Raw genomic sequence first — 23,017 nt, 5'->3', positions numbered from 1 at the left:
GGTGACATGATGCATGACTGAGAAAATGTGTCTCTCTGTCCTTAAGAATTATTTCAACTTTACTGAACCACAGAATAGTCTGAATTGGAAAGGACCCTGGAAGCTCATCTATCCCAAGCTCCCTGCCAAGTGCAGGAACATCTTCAAGGCTTCTGAAAGTCCTGTCTGGTCTGACCTTGAATGTTTTCAGGTATGGAGCACCTACGACCTCTTGGCAGCCTCTCCCAGTGTTTCACCACCCTCACTGTAAAATATTTCTTTCTTGTACCTAATCTAAATCTACCCTCTACTAATTTCAACCATTAACTCTTGTCCAGTAACAACTGCTAAGAGTTTCTTACTTTAATATACTTTAAATACTCAGAAGCCACACGTTTCCTCAAAATTTCCTATAAATTGAGTTTCTTTCAGTGTAACCAGTAATTTAGCCCATAAAGGGCATCAAGAGAATCTGAGTATCTTTATATACACACCTAAGCAAAGGGAAAAGTTTTGTGCAGATGAAAACAATTAAATATTGCACAATTTGCCAAGTATCGCTGACTGAGTTGACCAAAGGGACAGGAATTTAACCCATTCTTTCCAATTTTAGTCCACAGATTTAAACATCAAACCATTCTTCTTTCTGCTAATTCACTACTTGTATTACAGGGAAATTGGAGAATTCCACTATCTAGAAGCATATTTACTCCCACAGCAGCAGAAAAAAGAATGCATCTTCTTCCACAAAGGGGTACAGGTTTATGAAAAATAGGTAAAAATCTGAGATACGCAATGGAACAAGCACCAGGAATTTTTTAAATTTTATAACATATTTCAGAAACATCACTTTTCATTTCTGTTTGTTCACAGAATATTTCCATTTTTATATTTACTTGTAACCTTTATTAACACAAAATTGTTTGATAACATAACTGTAACAAGTTACAGTTACTTGACTTTCACTGCTCCACTAAGGCTTCTAACAAAAAGAAATAAAACTCCCCCACAGAGTGAAAGTGAAAACATGTAGTAACATTTTGGTTTAAAATGTTTGGATTTTTGTTTGTTTGCATTTTTTTTCCAAAAATAAAGATAAATAACAGACAAAATTATTAATGGTTTGGCCTACGTTAACATACAAGACCACTGTATGAATTTTCATCTGTGCAAGACTTGAGGATCCAAGCTTTCACCTATCTTTAGTGGTCTGCTGTTTCAGCAAACTTTTATGGATCCTGGGATAAATTCTTAAAAGAAAGATCATTTCTGGGAAGATTTTAAGGAACTCTTAACCTAAAAAAAAATTAGTTCCTTCTTGTTCTGGCATGAAGGAAAAATAAATTCTATTTGAACATGAATTCAGTCTTAGAATTGAAGTCTTTTTTTAATACATCTTACAGAAATTAAGTTTGCTACTACTTACTACTAAGCATACAGGCTACAACATTTGAACACAGCAGAAAGGAACTGGGAAAACTAGAAAGTTGAATATACTTGCCAAATAATTTTTTTTCATTTTTGCACATTTAAACATGACAATGAAATAATGAAGAAATTGCTTTTATGTATTTGTACACCCATGAGATTCTACACATTTTTGGCACTGGCCCTTGGGAGAATGGAACGAAGGGGAATCACCAGATAGTTCACAAGAAGTATATGAGAAGCAGTTACTTCCTGTTTTATAATCTTTATATAATCACAGTAGGTATGGCAATTTCTCTAACTATGGAAGTTTCACACATATAAACACAGAGAGATAGGGTGAAACAGCTGTGACAAACACCGTGTCAAAGATTAATTCAGAAACCTATAAAATATTTCAACATCTTGGCAACAATTTCCCCCCACAAAACTAAAAAAACCCGCCAAAACCAAACAAGTAGGGAAGAAATAAATTTAGGGACAGCTTAGTTACTTTCAGAGTGATATAACTACAGTCATGTTGTGACTGCATAATTTCTTTTAACATCTGCCCGAGTGCATCTCGAATTTTTCCAGCAGCCTAGCCTACCTATTTAGCTTAACTCACCTTTCTCTGGCTTAAGATTGTTGGCAGCTGGAGAACTTTCCTGGAAGTTCTACTGTGAATGCCATAACACCTTCTTCTGCAGGACCTTCACTCAAGACAGGTTGACATAGCTGAACTCATGCAGGGCATGACCACTGCTGACAAGCCTGGATAACACAGCCTTGCAGCTCCCAGATCAGGGTCAGCTACCACACAGGCAGATGAAATTTAGGTCTGTCTGAGCACACCTATACAGACAAATCCCTGCACAGCCTTTGCATACACAACTGACAACTGCAGGGTATCTGCTCTGCTAAGTATTTATAACTAAATGGATTTTCTAAAAGTTTTACTAGATGACTCACTTTTAAATTTAAAGCAGCTGTTCTGAGACCAACAAAACTAAATGTGAAAATAAAATAGAAATTTTTCTCATTTAGCAAAATTTTGTGTTGAGTAAACCTTGTGCAAAATATAGAGCCTAAAGAGACTATTTTTATTGAAAATACTTATTGTTGCTCTGCTACTGTGGGGGAATAGTTTTTACAACCAGCAAGCAACTGATTATTTAATTTATGGGTTGCACACAATTACATTCTGATTTATGCTTCCAGATGGGTGTGTCACATGTTTAAGACATTCCTCATCATGAATGCAAAACAACTCTTGGTCAAAACAACTTCCAGATATGTATGTGGATTACATTTTACTTAATACCTTGTTTTCAAAGATTATGCCCTGATATGAGGTTTGTGGTTAAGGAAACTTAAGAACAGTAGCTCAATTTTATTCTGAACTTAAAAGTATGAAAAAAACCCAGAATAACAGATGCAAAATGAGCAGTTGCAAACACATGGACTTTTATGAAGCTAAAATTGTAGTAAATAATAAGCAGATAATCATTAAAAATATTTTCTTTTGAAGAAACTGTCTGAATCAAAAGGCTTCTTCAAAACAAGGTAATGAGGGTACTTCTTTCTGAACAGTTATTTCCCACGTTCTGATTCCTCTTTTTTATTTGAATGGCTAACTAAATGCCCTAAGGTATCACTGTGTTTACACACAATTTAAAGATACAGCTACCAATAATACAATAAAAATGCAGGAAAATGTTTTCTCTTCCTTTTAATAGTGAAAAACAAATTATACCTGTGCTCGCTTCTCCATGTCCTGACAGGTACCCAACTGTTCTTCCATTGCAGCTCTAATTTGTCTTGCCTCATACTCCAACTGCCTTCTAGTCATATCTGTTTGCAAGGAGAACTGAAACCAATGTACAGAGAAGGCATTTTAGTCAGTAACACTTATGTAAACAATGTATTTCTCAGAACAAAAGCAGACCGATTACTTTTCCACAACAAACTTCATAAACAAACAAAACATAGTAACAGATTCTTAAAACGTGACTGCATTATGAAAAACAAGAACACATAACATTGCTCCATCAGCAGACCACCTGTGGGTTTTGTCATATTACTAAATACAACAGGTAAACAGAGAAAGTACTCTTAATTACAAATCAAGAACACCAGGCTATTACCAATGAAGTTACTATATGTGCCAGCTGAATGGGTATTTTCAAAAATATTCAGAGGTATCAAACTACTGCCTTCTACTCTATTTTTAACTATCCTGTGAAAAAGCACAAGTGTTATACCGGGGAGTAACCACACAGCTTAAGGGAAGACCTTCCAGCTGATAGACTTTTCAAGACAGGAGCAAAGCACTTCACGGGTTTTGGACAATTACTCAGACTGTAAGTACATGAGTCCCTTAAGAGCCTTCCCAGAAGAGCCCTCCCAGAAGACTTCACCAAGATCAGTTCAGAGAGTCAAAACAAGACAATCATATGCAAATACTGTCATTCCGTTGTGGCTGGGCTAAGTAGTAATGGATACAAATTAGCACAAAAGGTGTTTAGTGTAGACGTTAAGTAAGACATTGTAATCACAGGAGCAGCTAAGCGAATTAATTACCTATGAAACCAGGGAGGCAACCTTAAAACCTACAACAGAGTGACACAGATACTGCTGACAGTGTCTTTGGGAATGGGTTGCATTTCTTCAAAATCCTTTTCAGACCTTCTCCCTTGTTTCTGGTGCTCTGCTGAGCTCAGCCATGACTCAGTGCTACTTTTGCCCACTGACAGAAGTGTTTCCATTCTCTGTTTGCATTTCCAGGAGCCTGTTTATTCATCAAGTATGACTCTCTAAAGATGGGCAACCAGGTTTTCCAAACACTGTATATGTGAAGAAACTCATTGCAAACATATCCAAGTTGCTGCAATCTAACAGGAAAACCTGTATTATTTGGGAGATCAGACATCTTCATTATCCAAGATAATGGTGACTTGACTTATATTAGTTTGGAGATGCCAAGTTAAAAACTTCAAGCAATAATACCTGCATAGGCTACAGGTATCACTTTACTGATTGGTATGAAATAAGAGCTCTTGTGTACACTGTCTCTTAGGCTAATATGGCTCTCAAAAATAGAAAAATCCACTAAACAACAAAACAGATAGAGAAAAGACCTCTGGGGGACAGCGTTGAAGAAGAAGTGTACTGACATGTAATTCATTTGTCATAACTTCTCAATGTTCCTCTGTTACCACTGACATTTATACTAAAAGGTATTGTAGTAGTTTTAAGAGTAGGCCTTCCTTGGTGACCAGGTTGTAACCAAGGAACCAAGGCCATGTTCCCAGTATTCCATACGATTTTTACGTAAGCAAGAGTATAAATAAGAAGAGAGAGGAAACTCTCGCTCTCTTTCTTCCGGTGGACCGAAGGCGAAGGTAGCTTTGCTGTCGCTCTGCCCGGGCGGGGAGAGAGGCCTGGTGCATTTGGTTGGCCTTGAGAGGCAGAGAGCGCCGGCGGTTGTGTGGTGTGGCTCGCTATCTCTGGAGGGAAGTATTTGCGTTATATTCCTTTTTATTCCTTTTTCCTTTTCCCTTTCCCTTCCCTTTTCCCCTTTGGGGGGTTCCCTGTATATAATTTTCTTTATATATATATATATATATATATATATATAAATCTTCCACTTAAAATTCAGTTCGGTTTGGGTTCTCTTGATTTTCTTTTTCGTGATCTTTTCAATCAATTGCACGAGAGTGAGAGGGAGGGAGAAGGCTTTGTCCCTGACGTCCGGGCACTTGGCTGGGAGCCAAGTCCAACCTGGGACAGGTATGAACTTTGGATGTGTAAAAAATCTACACAAAAATGCATTATTTAGGCTAAGTCAGATTTACATAGTGAATGAAAAAACATTTTAAATTAAAATTATAGTATAGAGAACATCACCAAATTAATAAAATACACACCATCTAAACAGAGATTGTAGCACCAAATACAGGACACCAAGCAGTCTGAAGATACTTACATTTTCAGTAAGGGGAAGACTATCAATCCTTTTAGTCAAGTTCTGAAGCTGGGCATAATACCAGTCCTTTTCTTTCTCTTCCTTCTCAAGCTCCGCAAGCAAAAGAGATCTATGAAAAACAGAAGCAGGAACTGTCTCACTATTTACACCTAATTTCCATATGTAGGTATAGAAATGGGCACAGATACCCAAAAACAAGGTTAGATGAGAAAGCAGGTTTGAAGAGGGCACAAAGAAGACATTGGAGAAGGTGAGTGCAGTTCCCCAGCCCCAGCTAAACAGTATGTCCACTCCTCTGTGCTGAGCATATCAGATCCACATCCATAACAGAGAAAAATATCTATATTTCTCTTAAAAACAGCTCTGAAATCCAAAGCTAAGAGATCTTTTGTGAAATCAAAACCAGCTACTAGTCGTGTGCTAACTTGTACCCTTGCTTTGTACAGTGCAAACTACGTTTAACTCTGGATGTTACAGAAGCGTGTACAACCCTCAGTCACCTCACTAACTGAAGTACCTTACTCACCTTTGCAGCATCCTCTTACTAATTTTGTCACCCACAGCAAAACTATGGGTAAAGAACACAAAACCTCGCTATTTCTATAGAGAGTGTTTAAAATACTTAAAATAATATTTTCCATCAAGGGTTATGGACAAGACACATTTGCAGCTCTTTAATAGATTTTAAACGCTTATCATAAGCATGCTGCATACCTTTCTCAATATATGAGAAAGACAAGAAGATTAATACATAGACTACCAAGAAAAAAAATCTACTAGAAATTTTACATACTATTTTATCAATCCTTCATGAACTAAATTTTACACAATGCTAAATTTTATCAACACAGTGAAACAGTGTCACGACAGTGTCACAACACTTCTCAAAATATGTATTAAAATTTTCCAGCGAAATCTGGCTAGCAGGAGTATACAGAAAAGCCACTCTTTTTTAAAAAATACAAATGTATTAGTTTCTTTCTGTTACTTTCTGTGAACATTTTTCTTCCTTCTGACATTTTAATATTGCTCATTAACAATAAAATCAACACTTGGCCAGAAGACAGAAAGCTGCATACAAGTTTGCCCAGTATTATTTCCCATCCCTTAACTTCTGCTTTCCTCTCAGGTTGTGGACTTTCTGAACAAGAGCATATGGACTTTTATAAAGCACACAAATACATTATGGATAATTACTGTATGTAATTAAGGAACAGAAACACAGCATACAACAAAAATTCAGATTTCCCCTTACTCCTTTGGTAATACATCCCAGTCATAATTTGAGAAAATAATCAAACTTCCATACAAAACACAGAAGGAAGAATTTTAAAGCATGTATTTTAAACAATGTGTTTGACTTAGTTCCTGCTTTAAAAATATATTAAGCTAATTTTGACGATTTAACATTTATATTTCATATCCAATGTAAATGACCTAGTCAGTGTTTAAATGGAAAATTGAAACAAAGAGGATCCCTCCCTTCAACAGTGAGAGACTGAAAAGCTACACACATCTGAGAGTGGTAAATGCCTGTAAAGATAAACAGAATGACATAGATTTCCAGATTTGATTCAACAGCTCTGTTGAAACAGAACTGTTTTAAGAATGTCAGGACTATGCATTAAGTCATTTACTGTGCAGCTTTAACACCAGGCAGGTTTACAGTCAAAATGAGTGAAAAGAGGCAGCAAACAACAATTCCTATACCATGGCAAGCAACTGCAGCACTATTATAAGACACCAGTAACTCTTCAGCCACAAGGATGGGGCTTCCAGAAATTCCTTAAGACCCTCAGACAGACTGAAGAGAAAACTAATAGATGGTCCTTGGGGAAAGCCTATTGAGAAAGTAATTTTTTTATCTCCCATCTGCCCATTCTCTTACCCTATACCCTGGGTGCCTCATCACTGCACACACAGGCATTCTCCATGGCTTCCCTTTTTACCATCTTGGTTGCCCATGCAGCAGCTGTGTCCAGTTTGTGAAATAAAATTTGCAAAAGCATAATCAATGCAATCCTTTTAAAACCTATTTTTACCATAGAAGGATTTGCAAATGTGAAACGACAGACTAATTCTGCCTCTGGATGTCAAAGAACCAGTAGCAGAAGCTGGAGGGATTACTTTCAGCTAAGTAAACATGTGATTAAATTCCTCCTGTGAAATGTAGACTACTCAGTTTGTGAGACACTGTGTCATTCAATCTGTTTTGACATGCACAATGGATGCCTGAAGCAAGAAAATAACTTAAGAACCATCAGTGTTCCATAAACAACATAATGCATGACCTGAGGGTGACTTGTTTAATTCAATATTGTCATTTTTTCCTCTGAAGTAATGCTTTATTTGGGATTACTCGTTTGGTATCACTGCTCCACGAGAATTCACATTTTAACAATGTCTGAATTCTCTCAGCACAAACCTGAAGGGTTGCTACAACCACAGCAGGCTGTACGTTAGTTTCCTTGAAAATAAGCAGCAAGTCTGCGCAGATGTGTCTGATAAGCTGTTCCCCACATTTAACATTACTATCAGATACTATACTAACCAGAAGCATAGCTCCTTCTCAGCCTCTTGGAATTTCTGGTGGTTAGGAGAGGATTTAAAGTGGAAAGGCTGCTGCTGATCAAGAAAATAAAACGATGGAAAAACCACATGCAGTTATTCCATCGTTTTATACTCCAAAATTGTTTACATTAGGGCTTTCACAGTATAAAGAGAAAATTCTGTTCTCTGTCATACACTGTCAAGTTCAGTGAGGGTGCAGCAAAGCAATCAGAGAAACTTTTGCAACTTTACATTATTTTTCTTAGTTAACAAAAGCTTTCAATTTGAACTGTTTTTCAGAAGGGTGGGTATTTTGAAAGACTTCTCTAATGTGGCATTTTTGAAGCTCCCAACAATAGATGAAGCTGAGTGAATGAAGAAAACTTCTTCTGGAAATCTTTTTTGCATAATTATGTCAATATTATTCCCAGTTAAAAGGGAGAAGGGAAACAAACTATATGCTACTCTATTTTCATTATGTAAATTGCAGCTATAATTAATATTTTCACTTCAACTCGTAGGAGATAAAATACAATCTTGAAAATGAGTGTTGATGCTCTAAAGACTTAGGTAAGCTGTACGGTCAGTTAAAGGGAGATAAGAATTAGGGAAGAAAGAAGTCATGAGATAGAAAACACTCAAAATGAACATTAAAGAAATAAAAAAGGAATGTCATAAATCAGGAGGGTTTTTTTCTCTTTTATTCTTTCTTTTTACTGTGAAATTAGAGAAGAGCTAAGCAGATGAGAAAAGGGCCAATAATTTCATCTTTATTCTGGTAAGTGAATCCATTGACAAATTTTCTTCCTTTCAGCAGTTCTGTTTTAGCTGTCTGTGGTGGGTTGACCCTGACTGGCCACCAGGTGCCCACCAAGCCACTCTAAATAATTAAATACGTCATTTAGTCCTCACACAAACACTGTTGCCCATTAGCAGCACATATTGTGCCAGTGTGTTAAGATACTGAGTGGAATTATTCCTCTGCTGCATTTTCCAGGAAGTGTTACTTTATTCTAAATTATTTTAGGTTTGTCAAGTTCCGCAAGTTCCTTGAAAGTCTGTTTAACTGCCAGAAAAAAACTGTATTAGCGAATAACATATATTTATATGTATGTTTAGAAACACAGAAATTCAGTAGGTATGCCAAACAAATTTAGACACAAGGCACAGGAAAATAAGTGGTTCATTTTCCTTCAGAAACTGTAGTGATTTCAGATGCAGAATCCTATGGCCTCCACCCCATGTTCTGATTCATCTGGCTACCTAGGGTTCTCATCAATGCCCTACAGACTCCTACCTGTCCCTTGGAACAGCATAAAGACTATAGCAGTTTGGATTATCCACCATTTCACTGATAACGAAGCCAGGTGTGATCTGGCCACGCCTCTACAGAACTCCACAGCCCAAATACTTACCCCATCAGCTGTGACAGTAACAGTGCCTAAGCTACTCTGAAATTAAAATATCCTTATCCCTTTTGCCAGTGTTATTTGGAACAGAGACCCATTCAATGCCTAAGCTGTCTTTGTCAAGAAACATGTCCAAAGAAGTATCACCTCAGAATCCCCAGAGTGGGAAAGGATGATAGATCATTAATCAGATGCGCTAACCACCTTAAAGAACTCCAGCTGCTAAAAATACTCCTTGTGCCAAGTGACCAAGAGTTCACTTGAACCATAACTTAAAGTCCCAGTTATATTTAAAGATTTTAGTATCACATGCAGTAAAAAAAACAGCACTGGAAAAATACAACCAAAGGCACAGTTTGTAAAGATGCAAGATGACAGACACATTAGATTCTTGAAGACTGGGATGAGCAAGTGGGAAAATTTCCAAATTCCCAAGGAATCTAGGTTTTATGCAATGGAACAAGTATCATTAGTGATCCTGGCTAGGAGAAGGGAAAAAATAGAGTGGCTGCCATAACAGGTTCAGTACAAACCCATGGAAGTTAAGTTTCATTCTACTGACAGGACCAAAAGAAAGGGACCAGGATATAGTATCTTGGAAGGAAAACATACTCCTTTCAGGTTTGGTTGAAAAAATTATGCTGAACACCAGGAAATGCCGTTAAGAGGAGAAGTTTCTAGAGAGCTGTCCACAAACTACTCATTAACCACAAAACGTTTCTATTGTGACTCCAAAGTGGATTTTTTTGCTTGTTAACAACTACCAGACGAAAACATACTGCGACACAGTTTATTTGGTTTTGCAGCCCCCTTAACTTGATACCACATCCATTAAGAAGATGCCAATGACCAAACTTTTAGGAAATCCTGTCTTGCAGATGGGCTTCTGAAAACACGTGGTATTTGAGTCAGGTTCATTTTATGATATAAAGATGACTTCAGTGGAAACTGCTGTATATTTCTTACCTTGCATTTCCTTTGTGACTGATAAAGTGCTACAATTCTGTATTATGATCTCAAATGGATACAACTTCTTTCCAAGAAAAGGAATACTCCAATTTTGTCAATGCACAATATCTGATGGGAACAACATCTTGAAGATAAGAGTAAGTTCTTTGTTTAGCTGACACATTTGCTGGGAGAGCAGAATCACTAGGTAAATGTCTGCTAACAGTAAATAACTGACAAACCAGTTTTGGTACTTAATAACCACTTGCACAAGAGAGAAAGAGACCACAACATCACATTGTTATAGTTTTGGCATTTATCAACAGTGGTGAGGAGATATGGAAGCATTTGGGATGCTCCACCCTCTCTACCTAAAAATATTTCAGATACTGACAACCTGATCATCAAAATAAAGTAACCTTCAGCCAACAAAGAGTAACAATGAAATGCATATATGAAGAAACAGTAGAAACTGAACAATGTTCCCAGACTTTTAAAAATATTTTTGTGCGTGTGCATCTAAATATAATGTAGATTCCCAGTTTCCCACCTATCAAGGTAAATACATCAGTGACCAAAACCACATTCATGACAATTAAATACCAGCTGTGACAGTAAACTGTCATGTTAAAATGAGAAGTCAATCCATATTGGATGAATAAGCAAATAAATTTACCTCTCTTTTTCTAGCTCTTCTAAATAACCAGTGCTTTCTCTGCTTCCATTCATAAAGCCTCTTCTTGGAAACGACCCCATGGGAACTGGACTGCACTCTCCTGAACGGCTCGATACAGACCCTTCCCGGCTCCCATAGGAACGCACAGACACCTTTGGCCTTAACTTGACTCCAGGGAAGTTGGTACCTTCCAAGTTCAGTTCTGGATAATAAAGAGCAAACATTTCCAGAGCAGAAGTTCAGCAGCACAAATTTGAAAGATCATTTCTATCTTAAATTTCTTACTTTCTGAATAAATCCGTGGGGTTTTTTTAATGAAAACATTAAAATGGAATTCCGTGGAAATCCACGGAAGATGATATTGTGAACAAACTCGATGTTAATGTTAGACTTAGTGAACAGTAATCTGAACAGACAGCAAAACTGCAATCCTAGCAATCACAACAGTAACCCCACACAAGCCTGCCTGCCTCTTTCCCAGAGTACTTCAGAAATGGGGAGTGTTTTGCATATACATCATGTGAATTATCTTCCTAACAATTTCTTTCTCAAGAGATCCTGCAGATGCTTCGGCCATGTAACAGATGGTTACTCTGTTCATCACAGGGCTCTTAAATGTAGACATCCCCTACAGAATTTCTGGGTCAGTGGCAGGGATAATGGATGTATACTGGGAGATAGTGGTCTGGGCTTGTTTTCCACATCCCATACAATGGAATGACGCACATTCCAGCACATGCTATATGGAAGGGGGTATCAATTTGTAGCATGACAGGAACAATTCCAGTAACATGACATGGAGAGGGCAGGACATGCAAACACGTTTAGAAAATTGGTGGAATTGCTCCATCTTAGACATATTTTTTCTGAAGAACTGAATGAAATGCAAGTTTTATCAAAAGTAATTCATAAGTAGCAAAAGCATAAAAGCAGCATAAGAATACCTATTTTTTTTTGAGAATGTGTCTGAAAATGATTAGCAAAAATAGCAGACACTGAGACTATGCCTAACCATCAAAACCAGCACCAGGAAGAAGACGCAGCTCAGTTAGAAAATTTTATCGCAAAGAAAAAACAATGGAGAAACAAATGAACGTAGTTAAAACATAATTCTGGATCTACCTTTAAGTCGTTCCAGTAAGTCTATTTGTCCAGAAGATGCCATTGTCTCATCTTCAATACTTCCTTGTAGCTGTTTCAGTACCTCCTGTAAGAAATTAAGCTTGATTAAGAAAACCCGCAAATAATAAACCACAAGATAACTACATCTTATCCTGCTCTCAAGTGCACATTCATGTAACAGCTTCTGAGACACTGATGTAAACTATATTTTGTGTGAGCAGTGATTAAGTGTTACAACTTTCAGTGTCATCAAATATATTCTACAGAATTTCCCCAAACACTGTCAAAACGTAAACTATATCCTGCATGACTCAGCCTATTTGGTAGTTCAAGCCACCGGCTTACTTTAAAACATGTTCCCCTCAAAGTGAATACCAGTTATCTCAAATTTATGGATGGAGAAATGTTAAGCCCAGAGAAATTAGTTGGTCCTGTAAATATAAAGTTTGGCTGTGTAACTAGCAGAAAAGTATCATGAACAGAAGTAATCCCCAGGCTAAGGCCTTTCCTTGAGGCCTTAGCACCACTGTAAGCCAACAAAAAGAGTCATGTTCTTGTTACAAATGCTACCACTACCATGCCTGTGAGCAAAAGATTTAGGTTTCCTTCATGGTGGCTATTATTTCTATTGTTACTACTACTATTAGGAGCCCCTGGTGGTCTAGTGGTAAGGGCGCCGCGCTATCACCGCCGAGACCCGGGTTCGATTCCCGGTCAGGGCCACTCCCGGGCAGGTGGGGCTCGTTAGCCCTTAAAGGCAACCCACCTACGTCCTAAGGACCTCGCTGCCACCGTCCAAGCTCGCTTGGCCCCGGCAGATGAACCTTAGGATTAAAGGGTGGGCTCAGTTCCGCGCACACTGTGTCTCACCTAAAAAATCCAATGCGCAGGCTGGAAGGTGGAAAGACCTTCCCCGGATCTTCGCTCGCGAAGACTGGCCATTATTACTACTATTACCACCACCACCGAGCCTACAAGGAAGACATTTAAGACTCCTGCACGCAACTGAAGCCTCAAACCCAAGAATACCACCCCGTGCTATTGAAACTATGTATGATAGAATTATACAGCCAAAGAAACATAGTCCTAGTGCACAAAAAGATTCATAGTAAACAACAGCTACTACACTAAGAGGGGCCTGTAACCCGCAGGTACCCAATGCTCAGTGGCCTAAATTCAGGTAGACAATTAAATGCAAGTTAGTGAAAGCCTTTTCGATATCATAATGGCAGATGCATTAATAACAAAAAACAAATTAAAAACACTGGCTACAAGGCAAACAGCCCTTATTGTAATTTAAAGTATCATTTCTTCTACTGTGACACAGAAAATATCTCCACAAGCAGCAATAGTCAGGAGATGAAAACAATTCTGGGTAATGAAAGGTACTGTGTAGTTTTCATACATAGACTCTGCACACAGTATTTCACTTCTGAAAACCATTACAATGAATTCTAGACAATTTAAAAAGATGCCCACATCACTATTTTGCTCTTTTAAGCACACCATACTGCTCATATTACTGGTTCTTGCAACTTACACAGGAAGTACCTTTTAAATACATTTAGCTCTTTTCAAGGGAAACAACATGACATTTACGAAAAGTCAGGATATTCTTTAAACAGCACAGGATTGAGCTTCTCTACATTCAAAGTGTTGTTCCTTTTAACAAGAAAAGTAAATAAAATAAATTAGAAAAAAAAACCTAGAAGAATTTTGAGTATAGAACTGTACAAGGTTCTGGGGAAACAATCTCCAAGCACTAGACTAAGAGAAAATGGCAGCAGCTCAGTCACTGCTGCCCCCACCACGGAATTAGATGCTGGAATTTCATGAAGAATTCTGGAGTACAGATACATAAATTATGTTTACACTGTTTTGTGGAAAGAATCCTGCAGGTGGAATTGAGGTCAAATTTCCCAATTTACATGTTGCCGACTAATGAAGGCAAAGTGTGTGTCCACATTCATGTTTTAGTTTGGATCAGTGTGTCCCCAGACTCTCATCTGCCCCACCAGCTGTACTTTGGTTCACACTCCAGGCTATCTCTGAGTATGAACCGAATTTCTTTCAGATCAAACTAAAGCAGAGTTCCACTCAAGAATGCAAAAGGGCACTCACTCCATGGGACCAGGATGAAGACAGTCCAAAAGCAGAATCCCCTAGAATACACACAGTATGCATGCTGGGTCCTTAATACAATTACCTACAGATCTGCTCTTACTGCACTACCTGTTAATGCCAGCTTTGCCTTTAAGATCAAGCCTGGGGTGATAAAATCTCTGCTCTTGGAAAGACATCTTCCCTGTGCTTGTGCTCAAGGGCATCCTCATTAGCTATACGGCCCAGCCATCTCTATACATAACATCTGCCTTGTCAGCAAAGTCAGACAAACAACTAATGCGGTGTTTTTCGAAGGACTACTACATTATGTGACATAAGGGCAGATGAAATCTGCAGCCAACAGTCTTAGCTTAAAAGTCTCAAAGGGCAATGTGGATACATGGAGTAGGTCTTCAGAGTTTTGCAGCCTTGTGAAAGATCTATCACCTCAGATAAATTTATAAATAACTAATGAATCATTCTTCTCTGAAAACAACACGTTTGTACAGAGTAAAAACCCAGCCCAAACATCTCAACTCTCCTTCCGTTCCTTTCTTAGAAGCCTCTTTCTCACCCCTTTGTGTGGCACATCTGCTATTTCAGTATGTTCAGGACACTCTCCTACATGAGGAGTCTTCCTGCTTTAAAAGCCAATATGAAAAGCTAAGCAAAATTACCATCAGCTTTTCCTGCACTACCAAATTACATGACTGAGTTGTCGAAGCAGCAAGGGACTGCTCTCTCTAAATATTGACAACAGTTCAATATTAGCATTTTTTTTAAATTATCTTTTTTTTTTTTTTTTTTGGTCCAAACAGAACATGCATTTTTTTCAAGTTAGTAGACAAAGTGCTCTTTCCTGTATTTTTCTACATTTCTCTGCTACAGTGCCATTATGAGGCTATGACACCACCTTCAAACTCCGTCATGGCACACTTTAAAATCTAAGCTGACAATTAAATAAATAGGCAGTTAAATAAAGCAGACAAAGGTTAGAGAGAGAGTGGCAGCCCCTGGGCCAAGTACTGGTGAAAAATGAGGCTGTGAGCTAAAATGACATGCTGGAGAATTCACATTTTCACTTGAATAAAGAACGGAGAAGTTTTCTGCAATAACCTACCTGGCAAGTTATCTATTACTGTGCTAATGAAAATGTTTATTTATTCCTACTTATAATGCAGGATTCAGCACTAACACTGTTTACATGCATACAGTTCTTTGAAATAGTACTTTCCCACAACGATTCTGTATTATATTTGATATAATTTCTGCTAAAGAGTATAACAGCCTCCACAAACAAACCTGAATCAATTTTACTAAAGGTAAATTAATATTCTGTTTAGTTATGCAACTTTCAGTAAATATATTCATAGTGGTTTACAGCATTATTCTAAGCAAATTCTTTACTAATTTAGCAGTGACTTACTGAAAGAATACACAAATGTATCTATAAGGAAAAGCTGCAAGTTTTTCTTCTGTTCTTTTAAAGAACACAAGTCAAATTATTTTAATGGTCACTATAACATAACCTAGTTTATCTTGTCCTGTGGCAGAAGTACAAAAGAATTCTTTTGGAAATGGAGCAGGCCCTATGACTCATCACCATTTAAAGAGGTTTCTGTCTTCACGGTCTCTGGACTGTGAAGTACTGAAACGATGTCAATTTTTTGTTTCTCTGGTTGGTGATTTTTTGTCTTTTTTTTTTTTTTTTTTTTTTTATTGGACTCTGTGGATACAGTCCTGACCTTAAAATTACTTTATAGTAATTAAATTAAAAAAAAAAAAAAAAAGATATCCACCAGCATGTAACTGTACAACTACTGAGAAGAAAAGCACCTTAACCAACAGTATATACATGCAGTGAAGTGGTAAAGGTTGTAAATAAAATTACTCAAGGGTTGCTTATAAAGAACGGAATCACAGAGGAACAACATTAACAAGGGCAGATTTAAAATCCTAAGGAGTTAAGCTTTAAAATGTGTTTGATTTTTGAGAACTTTAAGTATAAATAGTAATATTTAGGAACATTTCAAGATATGGTATCTGAAAAAAGACATTCTGACGACAATTCAGACAAATCAGTTATGTTTGCTTTACAATTTCAGACAGTAACTGAACATCTATCTTAACACTCAACAGGACAGAAATACACATACAGACTAAGAACTGTTATTTGTAACCAAATCAGCCACATTTTAAAACGAGAGTATTTCGGACAACATTTGTACTAGTTCTTAACCTGATATACTGGAACCTTAACATAAAATTCCTAACCTGAAAGTGATTTTTGACCCTCAGTGGGGTTGAACACCAGATTTTTTCAATTATTATTTGTTTCAAATGCCAGAAAAAAGCAGCATATACTAAAAGCATATCCATCACTCAAATTCCACAAAATCATTAGATGTTAGAACAGTGTGAGGGACAGACAATACAACAGTATTTTTCTATGCCTTGAACTTAAGGTCAAGGTCTTACATGACCCTTCATCACTATATGAATTTGACAGTGCCTTAATTCTATCACAGTGGTACAACATTCATCGGAAACAAGGGAGTGCTTGGAAGAAGCCCTTTCCCCCTCTACATTTTGGTGGATTACACTGCTATAATTAATCAAGCTTGGTGGGAACCTCTCTAATTGGGGCTCTGGTTGCTCAACCCTATAACCAGACCCAAATAACAAAAGCAATGATGACAGCACTGCTGACTGAGGTGAAACACCACAGCAAACTCAACTTTCAGCCTTGCAGAAAGAGGAGAGCGTTTGTTATATGAAATGATGTTGTTCATTTTAATTTAAAGCAATGTCACTTTCTGAAGAAAAATATTCATTCGGTGCCACCATGCTCAAGAGCTGTCACTAGCTGTAACCACATACAGAAGACAGTACTAAGTTTTACGTGCAAGCACACTGTCAGGTCAACTTAAGTTATCTGATTTTATGTGCACAAAAATGGCCATCTGAAGTAACGGCATTAACTATATATATCACCAGCTCAATTTCACCTAAATTCTAAAAAAAAAAACAAACCACAACACAAAAAAACCCCCAAAATCCACAAACAACCGAACAAACAAACTTAAAAAATCTTCCATCAAAGATCAGGCTAAAAATATTACTTATTGTAAAATCATAAAAGACACAAAAATCCCACAACATAATGCTACTGCTGCTTCTTTGCAGCTTAAATAAATTCACTGATATTTTATAAGTCAATTTTGTAGCATGCAAGATGACTTTCATAACTGCATTTTTAGTTCACGAGAACTTAGGAAGATGTCTGACTGCATTTGTTGTGCAGACACTGAAGAGAACTATTTCCTAGGTTCTAAATTTCCCAGAATTCATCACTTGATTCAATTTGTAAGGGTCAGTTCAGCTCATGATAGTTTCTTCCACTCACATATTAGAATTTATGGAATGACCAATACCCACTCACATTTTCAGAATTACATCTATTTATAGAGGATCTATCAATTGCACCATCCCCATATTACCAGTATGCTGCTTCTCTGTGTCATTATCCTGATATAACGGGCTCCTTTATGTGCCTTTAATAATGACGGTACCTCTTGCCTCCTGAAAGTGCACGGAGTACCACAAAAAACATTCTGCATGGGCAAAATCCAAGTACAAGCAAGTGAAATAATTAGAGAAGAAAGACGCAGGCTTGTGTTAGGGGAATAAAAAATAAATAAAAAACCCATATAATGCTTCCTACACTAACCATGATTACTATTTTCCCTTGCAAGACTTTGAAAGTTCAAGTGCATACACGCTGGGAAAGGATGTGTTGAAATAAATGGAAACCAAGCACATGTTAGAAGGAAAGCACTGGATGAGTTCACACAGTACAAGGTACAGAAGCTGAGAATTTAGCATGTATTCCGCAAATATTTAAACAGGTTAGGACATCTACTGCTGAATCAATGCCTCTTCTCCCTACTTGTTCGCCAAACAATGTGTTTGCTGAAAAACACATGAAAAATTGTATTTTCATTAGTTTAGCCTCAAAATAGTCATTGTCAATATCAGCAGCAAGAAGACAGTAGATCTGCCCCGAGTTAATTCTCCAGATGAACATCCTTTGTGTATGAGACTACATGTAGCTCATTTCACTCTCAATTATCATGTACAGTAAGTCTGTTAATACAGGGAGTTAAATAATGCAAATGTGAAAAAATTAGAAAGCCAGAATGGCTAATCAAAGAACAAAAGAAGGTATCACTACACTCTGTCCATTTTTATCACATCTGTTGTGCAGAATGGGACGAATACAAGGCTAAAAGAGGTTCCAACTGAGAGCAGGGGTGTATGTGCATCTGCTGTGCAAATGCCTATATGGTCAACCACTTTGGAAGGCGACCTGACTTTCAAAGTGTCAGATACTGTGCTACTCCTATGTTTTTTATGTTCTCCCTTCTTAAACAGCTAAAATGTTAAATTTCTACAGCTAGGTGATTCATTACTATGCATAACAAACACAGCTGACATAGCAATTTTTTAACATCTGTATCATTACATTTCAGAATAAAAATTCAGAATATTTCAGACTACAAAACATAATTCCATTACAGTGAAAGCAAAATATAAATTATTATTAAATCAAAATATTTTGGTAGGTTGTACTGAATATAATTGGATTTTGAGCAGTGTCTGGCCAGTGCCATGTGAGGTGTGTATCTTACAGTCCTCACTGAATTCTTTCCTGCCAGCTTGGCCATCTGCAGACAGTGTTTCTGAGTGGGGACTTCAGTCATGCAATTTCCAGAATGTATTTGAGCCACTCATAATGAGACCACAGTCATTCAAAGAAACATGATCTGGCTAAGAAATCCAGCTGACAGAGGAGGATGGAATTCTAGTTTAGTTTTAATACCGTGGGAGGAAAAAAAAAAGCATTTTCTGGGGAAAAAATTTTTAATTTTTTCTGTAGACTCAATTTCTGCCAAGAAGTAACTTTAAAGAGCAATACCTGACATAATACACATCCCTATAGACCTGAAAATATCTGTTAAAAAACTTCCTTTGCAGAAGTAAACTAAAAAATAACACTGTTACACAAGCATGTATTTTCATCCATACTAGGAGCACTGATCATGCTGACTTTGGAAGGGTTTTTTTGTAGATTAGGTAAAAATGCATTATAGGATGTACAGACCAGCTGGCAAAATCAGGATAGCATCAGCTACCTTAAACCTGGCATTTCCTTGAGGTTTTAATGTGCAAATTCAAATAAAATGCCTTTTAAGTCTTTCTTTGGTGTGAGGTTTTTTTAATCTAAAAATGAAAAAGCGTAAAGATGAACTCGATTGTGTAAATTACGTTTTTTTCATAGTTTATCCCAAACACAAAGTTTGTTATGGCTACAAGCAAAGAACAGATCTGGTGCTCAAATTCACTGCAACAGATACAAACAAGAACTGCAAAGAATTTTTTTTAATTTATGCTTCTGATTCACTGGTTTCCTCACACAGCTTCCTTCTCAAAAGCAAGAAATTTACTACACAAACTCCTCATTTGAGGATCTTGAGCTGCTCTTCCAGATATTTCTACATTTCCCCTTATTGTTGTCTGTAATTTACGTTCCTGCTAAATGCTACCCAAAAGCTGGGACTAACAAAATTCAGTGAAGTATCAGAGAAATCAAGACAAAGCATCTACTGTGTATCAGACAGTGTATGTATCCGTGTATGCTTTAAAAACGCTGGAAGTTTAGAGAAAAAAACAAGTCAGCAGAGCCCACAGTACCTCAAAAACAACTCCTAAGAGCCAGGAGTACAAAAGTGTTAAAAAAACCCCAAACCCCTTAACTTTGGATTCATCAGCCAGAACACTAAAAAAATCAGTCAGACAATGAAGTTGACTCATTAGTTGGCTGGAAGCTGCCTGGAAACAATGCCAGGAGAAGGGCAGATCCAACACAGGCACCACTTTCTGAGTTGCACTACTTGCATTGCAATGAGCAAAGGAAGAGCACGCTGGGTTTGTCATCACTTGGTGACACACTGGCTAATTAAGGAGGAAAAAATTATGTTCAATTTTTGCAAGTAGGAAGCAAAAAAAGAAGTTTTTTTCACTACAGCCTGTATCCAGGTAAACAGTATTTTTCTCCACAAAGCCGTAAGCCAGGTATGCGCAGAATGACGTGAAACAAACAAATGCCAGGAGGATGCAGTAATAGAGGTAATGTATCCACAACCTCACAGCAGCACAATAATGACATCACAACGTGACTGCAGAATCACTGAATCATTTAGCTGGGAAAAATCTTTAAGGTCAGCTGTTAACCCAGTACTGCCAGGTCCACCAGTAACGCAAGTGCCACATCTACATATCTTCAAATACCTCCAGGGACGGTGATTACATCACTGCTCTGAGCAGCCTGCTCCTGGGCTTGACAACTCCTTTGGTGAAGAACTTTTCCCTAATATCCAAAATAAACCTCTGCTGCAGCAACTTGAAGCCATTTCCACTTACCCCGTGGCTTACTATTTGGGAGAATAAATAGCACCCAACAAAATGTTAGGCTGTATATATCAGAGGTCTCTGTGAATATGTTGGGCTTCAAATTCTAATCTGCAAACACATGGCTTACTGCAATAGACTGAAATAAAAACTCTTGTGACAGTTACAAAAATATCTCCCAGCACCTTCTGTGCTGTACAGTGAGGGTCAATAAACACTGATGATCAGAGGCAGCTGATCAGAACAAAGTGGGTTTTTAAGGTTAAATACCAAGAAATGGTGGCTAAGCCTAATAGTATGACCATAAAATGGGGTTTGGCAATTTAAAAGAAAATGTGGTCACCTGCTTACCTAATGGAGGAGACATCTGATAAAAGCAGTTACTCATTCCCAAAGACAGAATTCCTCAGTAGACATTCAGAAGAATGAAATGAAGAATTAAATAAACTGAAAAACCATACATAGAATAAAATTTTAAGTATACTACATGAAAGTAAGAGATGTTTTGCTCAGAGCATCAGATATACTACAAATGGCTTTCTTACACAAGACATCATGCATTTATCATTTACTGTAAAATCCAAGCACTCAGTGAGTGTGAAAATCAAGCATGATGTTGCTCCTTTACTACTTCTTGAGTTCTAGAAGTTAAATATACCTGTATCCCTCCAGATTTTATACAGGGAAAAATGTTGATATCCAGTAGTTATGACATTAGAAAAATATGTATGTACCATCCTTCAGAGAAAAATACTTGTCTTTGACAAGAATCAAGCAGGAAAGTCTCACAGAAATCTCCTACAAATGTGGGAGACATAAACACATGCAAAGAGTAGTATAGCTGGCACTGGACTGCTTTTTGTCTCTTCATTAATTTTATGTAATTTTCTAAATTTGTCCATAGTCTGTGTTTATGCAGTAACTCTTACATCTAGACTCTGACACCATTCTTCTTTGCTTATTGGCCAACACTGTTATTTCATCAACCATGAAACAGCATATTTGTTGATTTAGAGAGAACATTTTATCATACCAAACTGCTGTATTTCATCTGACAATAAGCCAATAATAACAACTGAATTTCCCAAGTTAGCCATAATACTCTGAGGGATTTCTTTTGTTTGAACAGTTAATCCCTAGGACAACACAAATTAAAAAACAAAGTGGAGATTGTTTTACTAATCATTTTGGCATCCCCCCATTATCACATTTCTCTTTGTTTACCCATCCTGTTGTTTTCTGGTTAGCAAATGGAGTTTTTATTTTTAAACAAGAGATTTAGCTTTAAACATGAAGCATTCAGACATTGTTCTTATATAGGTCAGTAGTAGTTTATAATAAATACATGTGCAAGATGAGCTCATGTTAAGCTTTTAATACCCGTATGATTACCCCACAATTCTGAAACGAAGGGATTGTAAAGATGGGGCACACTTACACAACATTTTAACACTACTACTTCCAAAATCAAATTCTTTAAATATACAATATTGTCTTTAAAATGCCCTTCTTAACTATTGCCTTTCACACCTGATTAAATAATACAAGGAAATGAGGAGACAAACAAAGCAGCAGCCCAAGGAGTTACTGTGAGGTGTCCCTGTACTGGTTTGCAGATGAAAAGTCATGCTGCAAAAACAGTGATGTTTGTCATAGAACCATAACTTGTTTTCCCCATTCTTGCTCCCCTTCTCCCACTAATATATGGCCTTTAACTTTGTGGGAGGGGTTGCAAGGGCTCTGTGACACTAACATGCTCCCAAAGGATCATTTTTTCTGAAAGATCTTAACTGCATATATGGTAGCCAAAGGGCTTTCAATCTTGAGGGCTCTGGCTCTTCTAATGACTTTGTTTTAATTAGCCCTAATTATGGCACTGGAGCCACACAGACCATGCAGTTTCTTTCAGTAATACAAAGCCACCACATACTTTCTCCAAAAGCTTGCAAAACTAAAATTATCTCCTGACTTAAGAAAATCCTGCAATGATCCCCATCAAACTACACCCACAGATTCCAATCAGACCTCAAGATCATTCCGACACTATCCTTCAGGTTCAAGTCAAAGCTATGTTGTGACCCTTCCAAACTCATCTGAAACAAACGAGAAGGAAACAACTTCTTTCTTCAGGTGCAGGAGCAAAAATTCCTGAAGAACGCAGTTAAGATTTTTTAATATAACAAGGATTTCTCAATAGAACACAGATTTAAGAAAGAATCAAAAAAAATCAAATTAATCTGAACAGTCCTCTCTCCACCCATCCCCCAAAGTGAAAGGAACATACTGAGTTTGATATTTGAGTCGGGAGCTTTTTTGGGGTAAATTCCTTAGATCTAGAAAGGAACCTTGAGACAGAAAAAAACG

At 37.4% G+C, this 23,017-nt stretch overlaps 1 protein-coding gene across 7 annotated transcripts in view; it reads right to left on the bottom strand.

The window, feature by feature from the left end:
* APC (APC regulator of WNT signaling pathway) overlaps nucleotides 1-23,017 on the bottom strand; it is a 91,322-nt gene that overhangs the window by 34,636 nt on the left and 33,669 nt on the right. For all 7 annotated transcript variants that reach the window (XM_050328339.1, XM_050328336.1, XM_050328334.1 and 4 more), the window contains 4 exons: nucleotides 12,080-12,164; nucleotides 10,958-11,159; nucleotides 5,375-5,483; nucleotides 3,143-3,256 (listed from right to left, as the gene is read on the bottom strand). In XM_050328339.1, the coding sequence (XP_050184296.1) occupies nucleotides 3,143-3,256; nucleotides 5,375-5,483; nucleotides 10,958-11,159; nucleotides 12,080-12,164 (510 nt within the window). The remainder of the gene's footprint in view (nucleotides 1-3,142; nucleotides 3,257-5,374; nucleotides 5,484-10,957; nucleotides 11,160-12,079; nucleotides 12,165-23,017) is intronic.

This window comes from Myiozetetes cayanensis, unplaced genomic scaffold (genome assembly GCF_022539395.1).
Source record: "Myiozetetes cayanensis isolate MyiCay16 unplaced genomic scaffold, myiCay2020 scf4, whole genome shotgun sequence".
NCBI classification, from domain to species: domain Eukaryota; kingdom Metazoa; phylum Chordata; class Aves; order Passeriformes; family Tyrannidae; genus Myiozetetes; species Myiozetetes cayanensis.
This window is presented reverse-complemented; position numbering and strand designations above follow the sequence as displayed.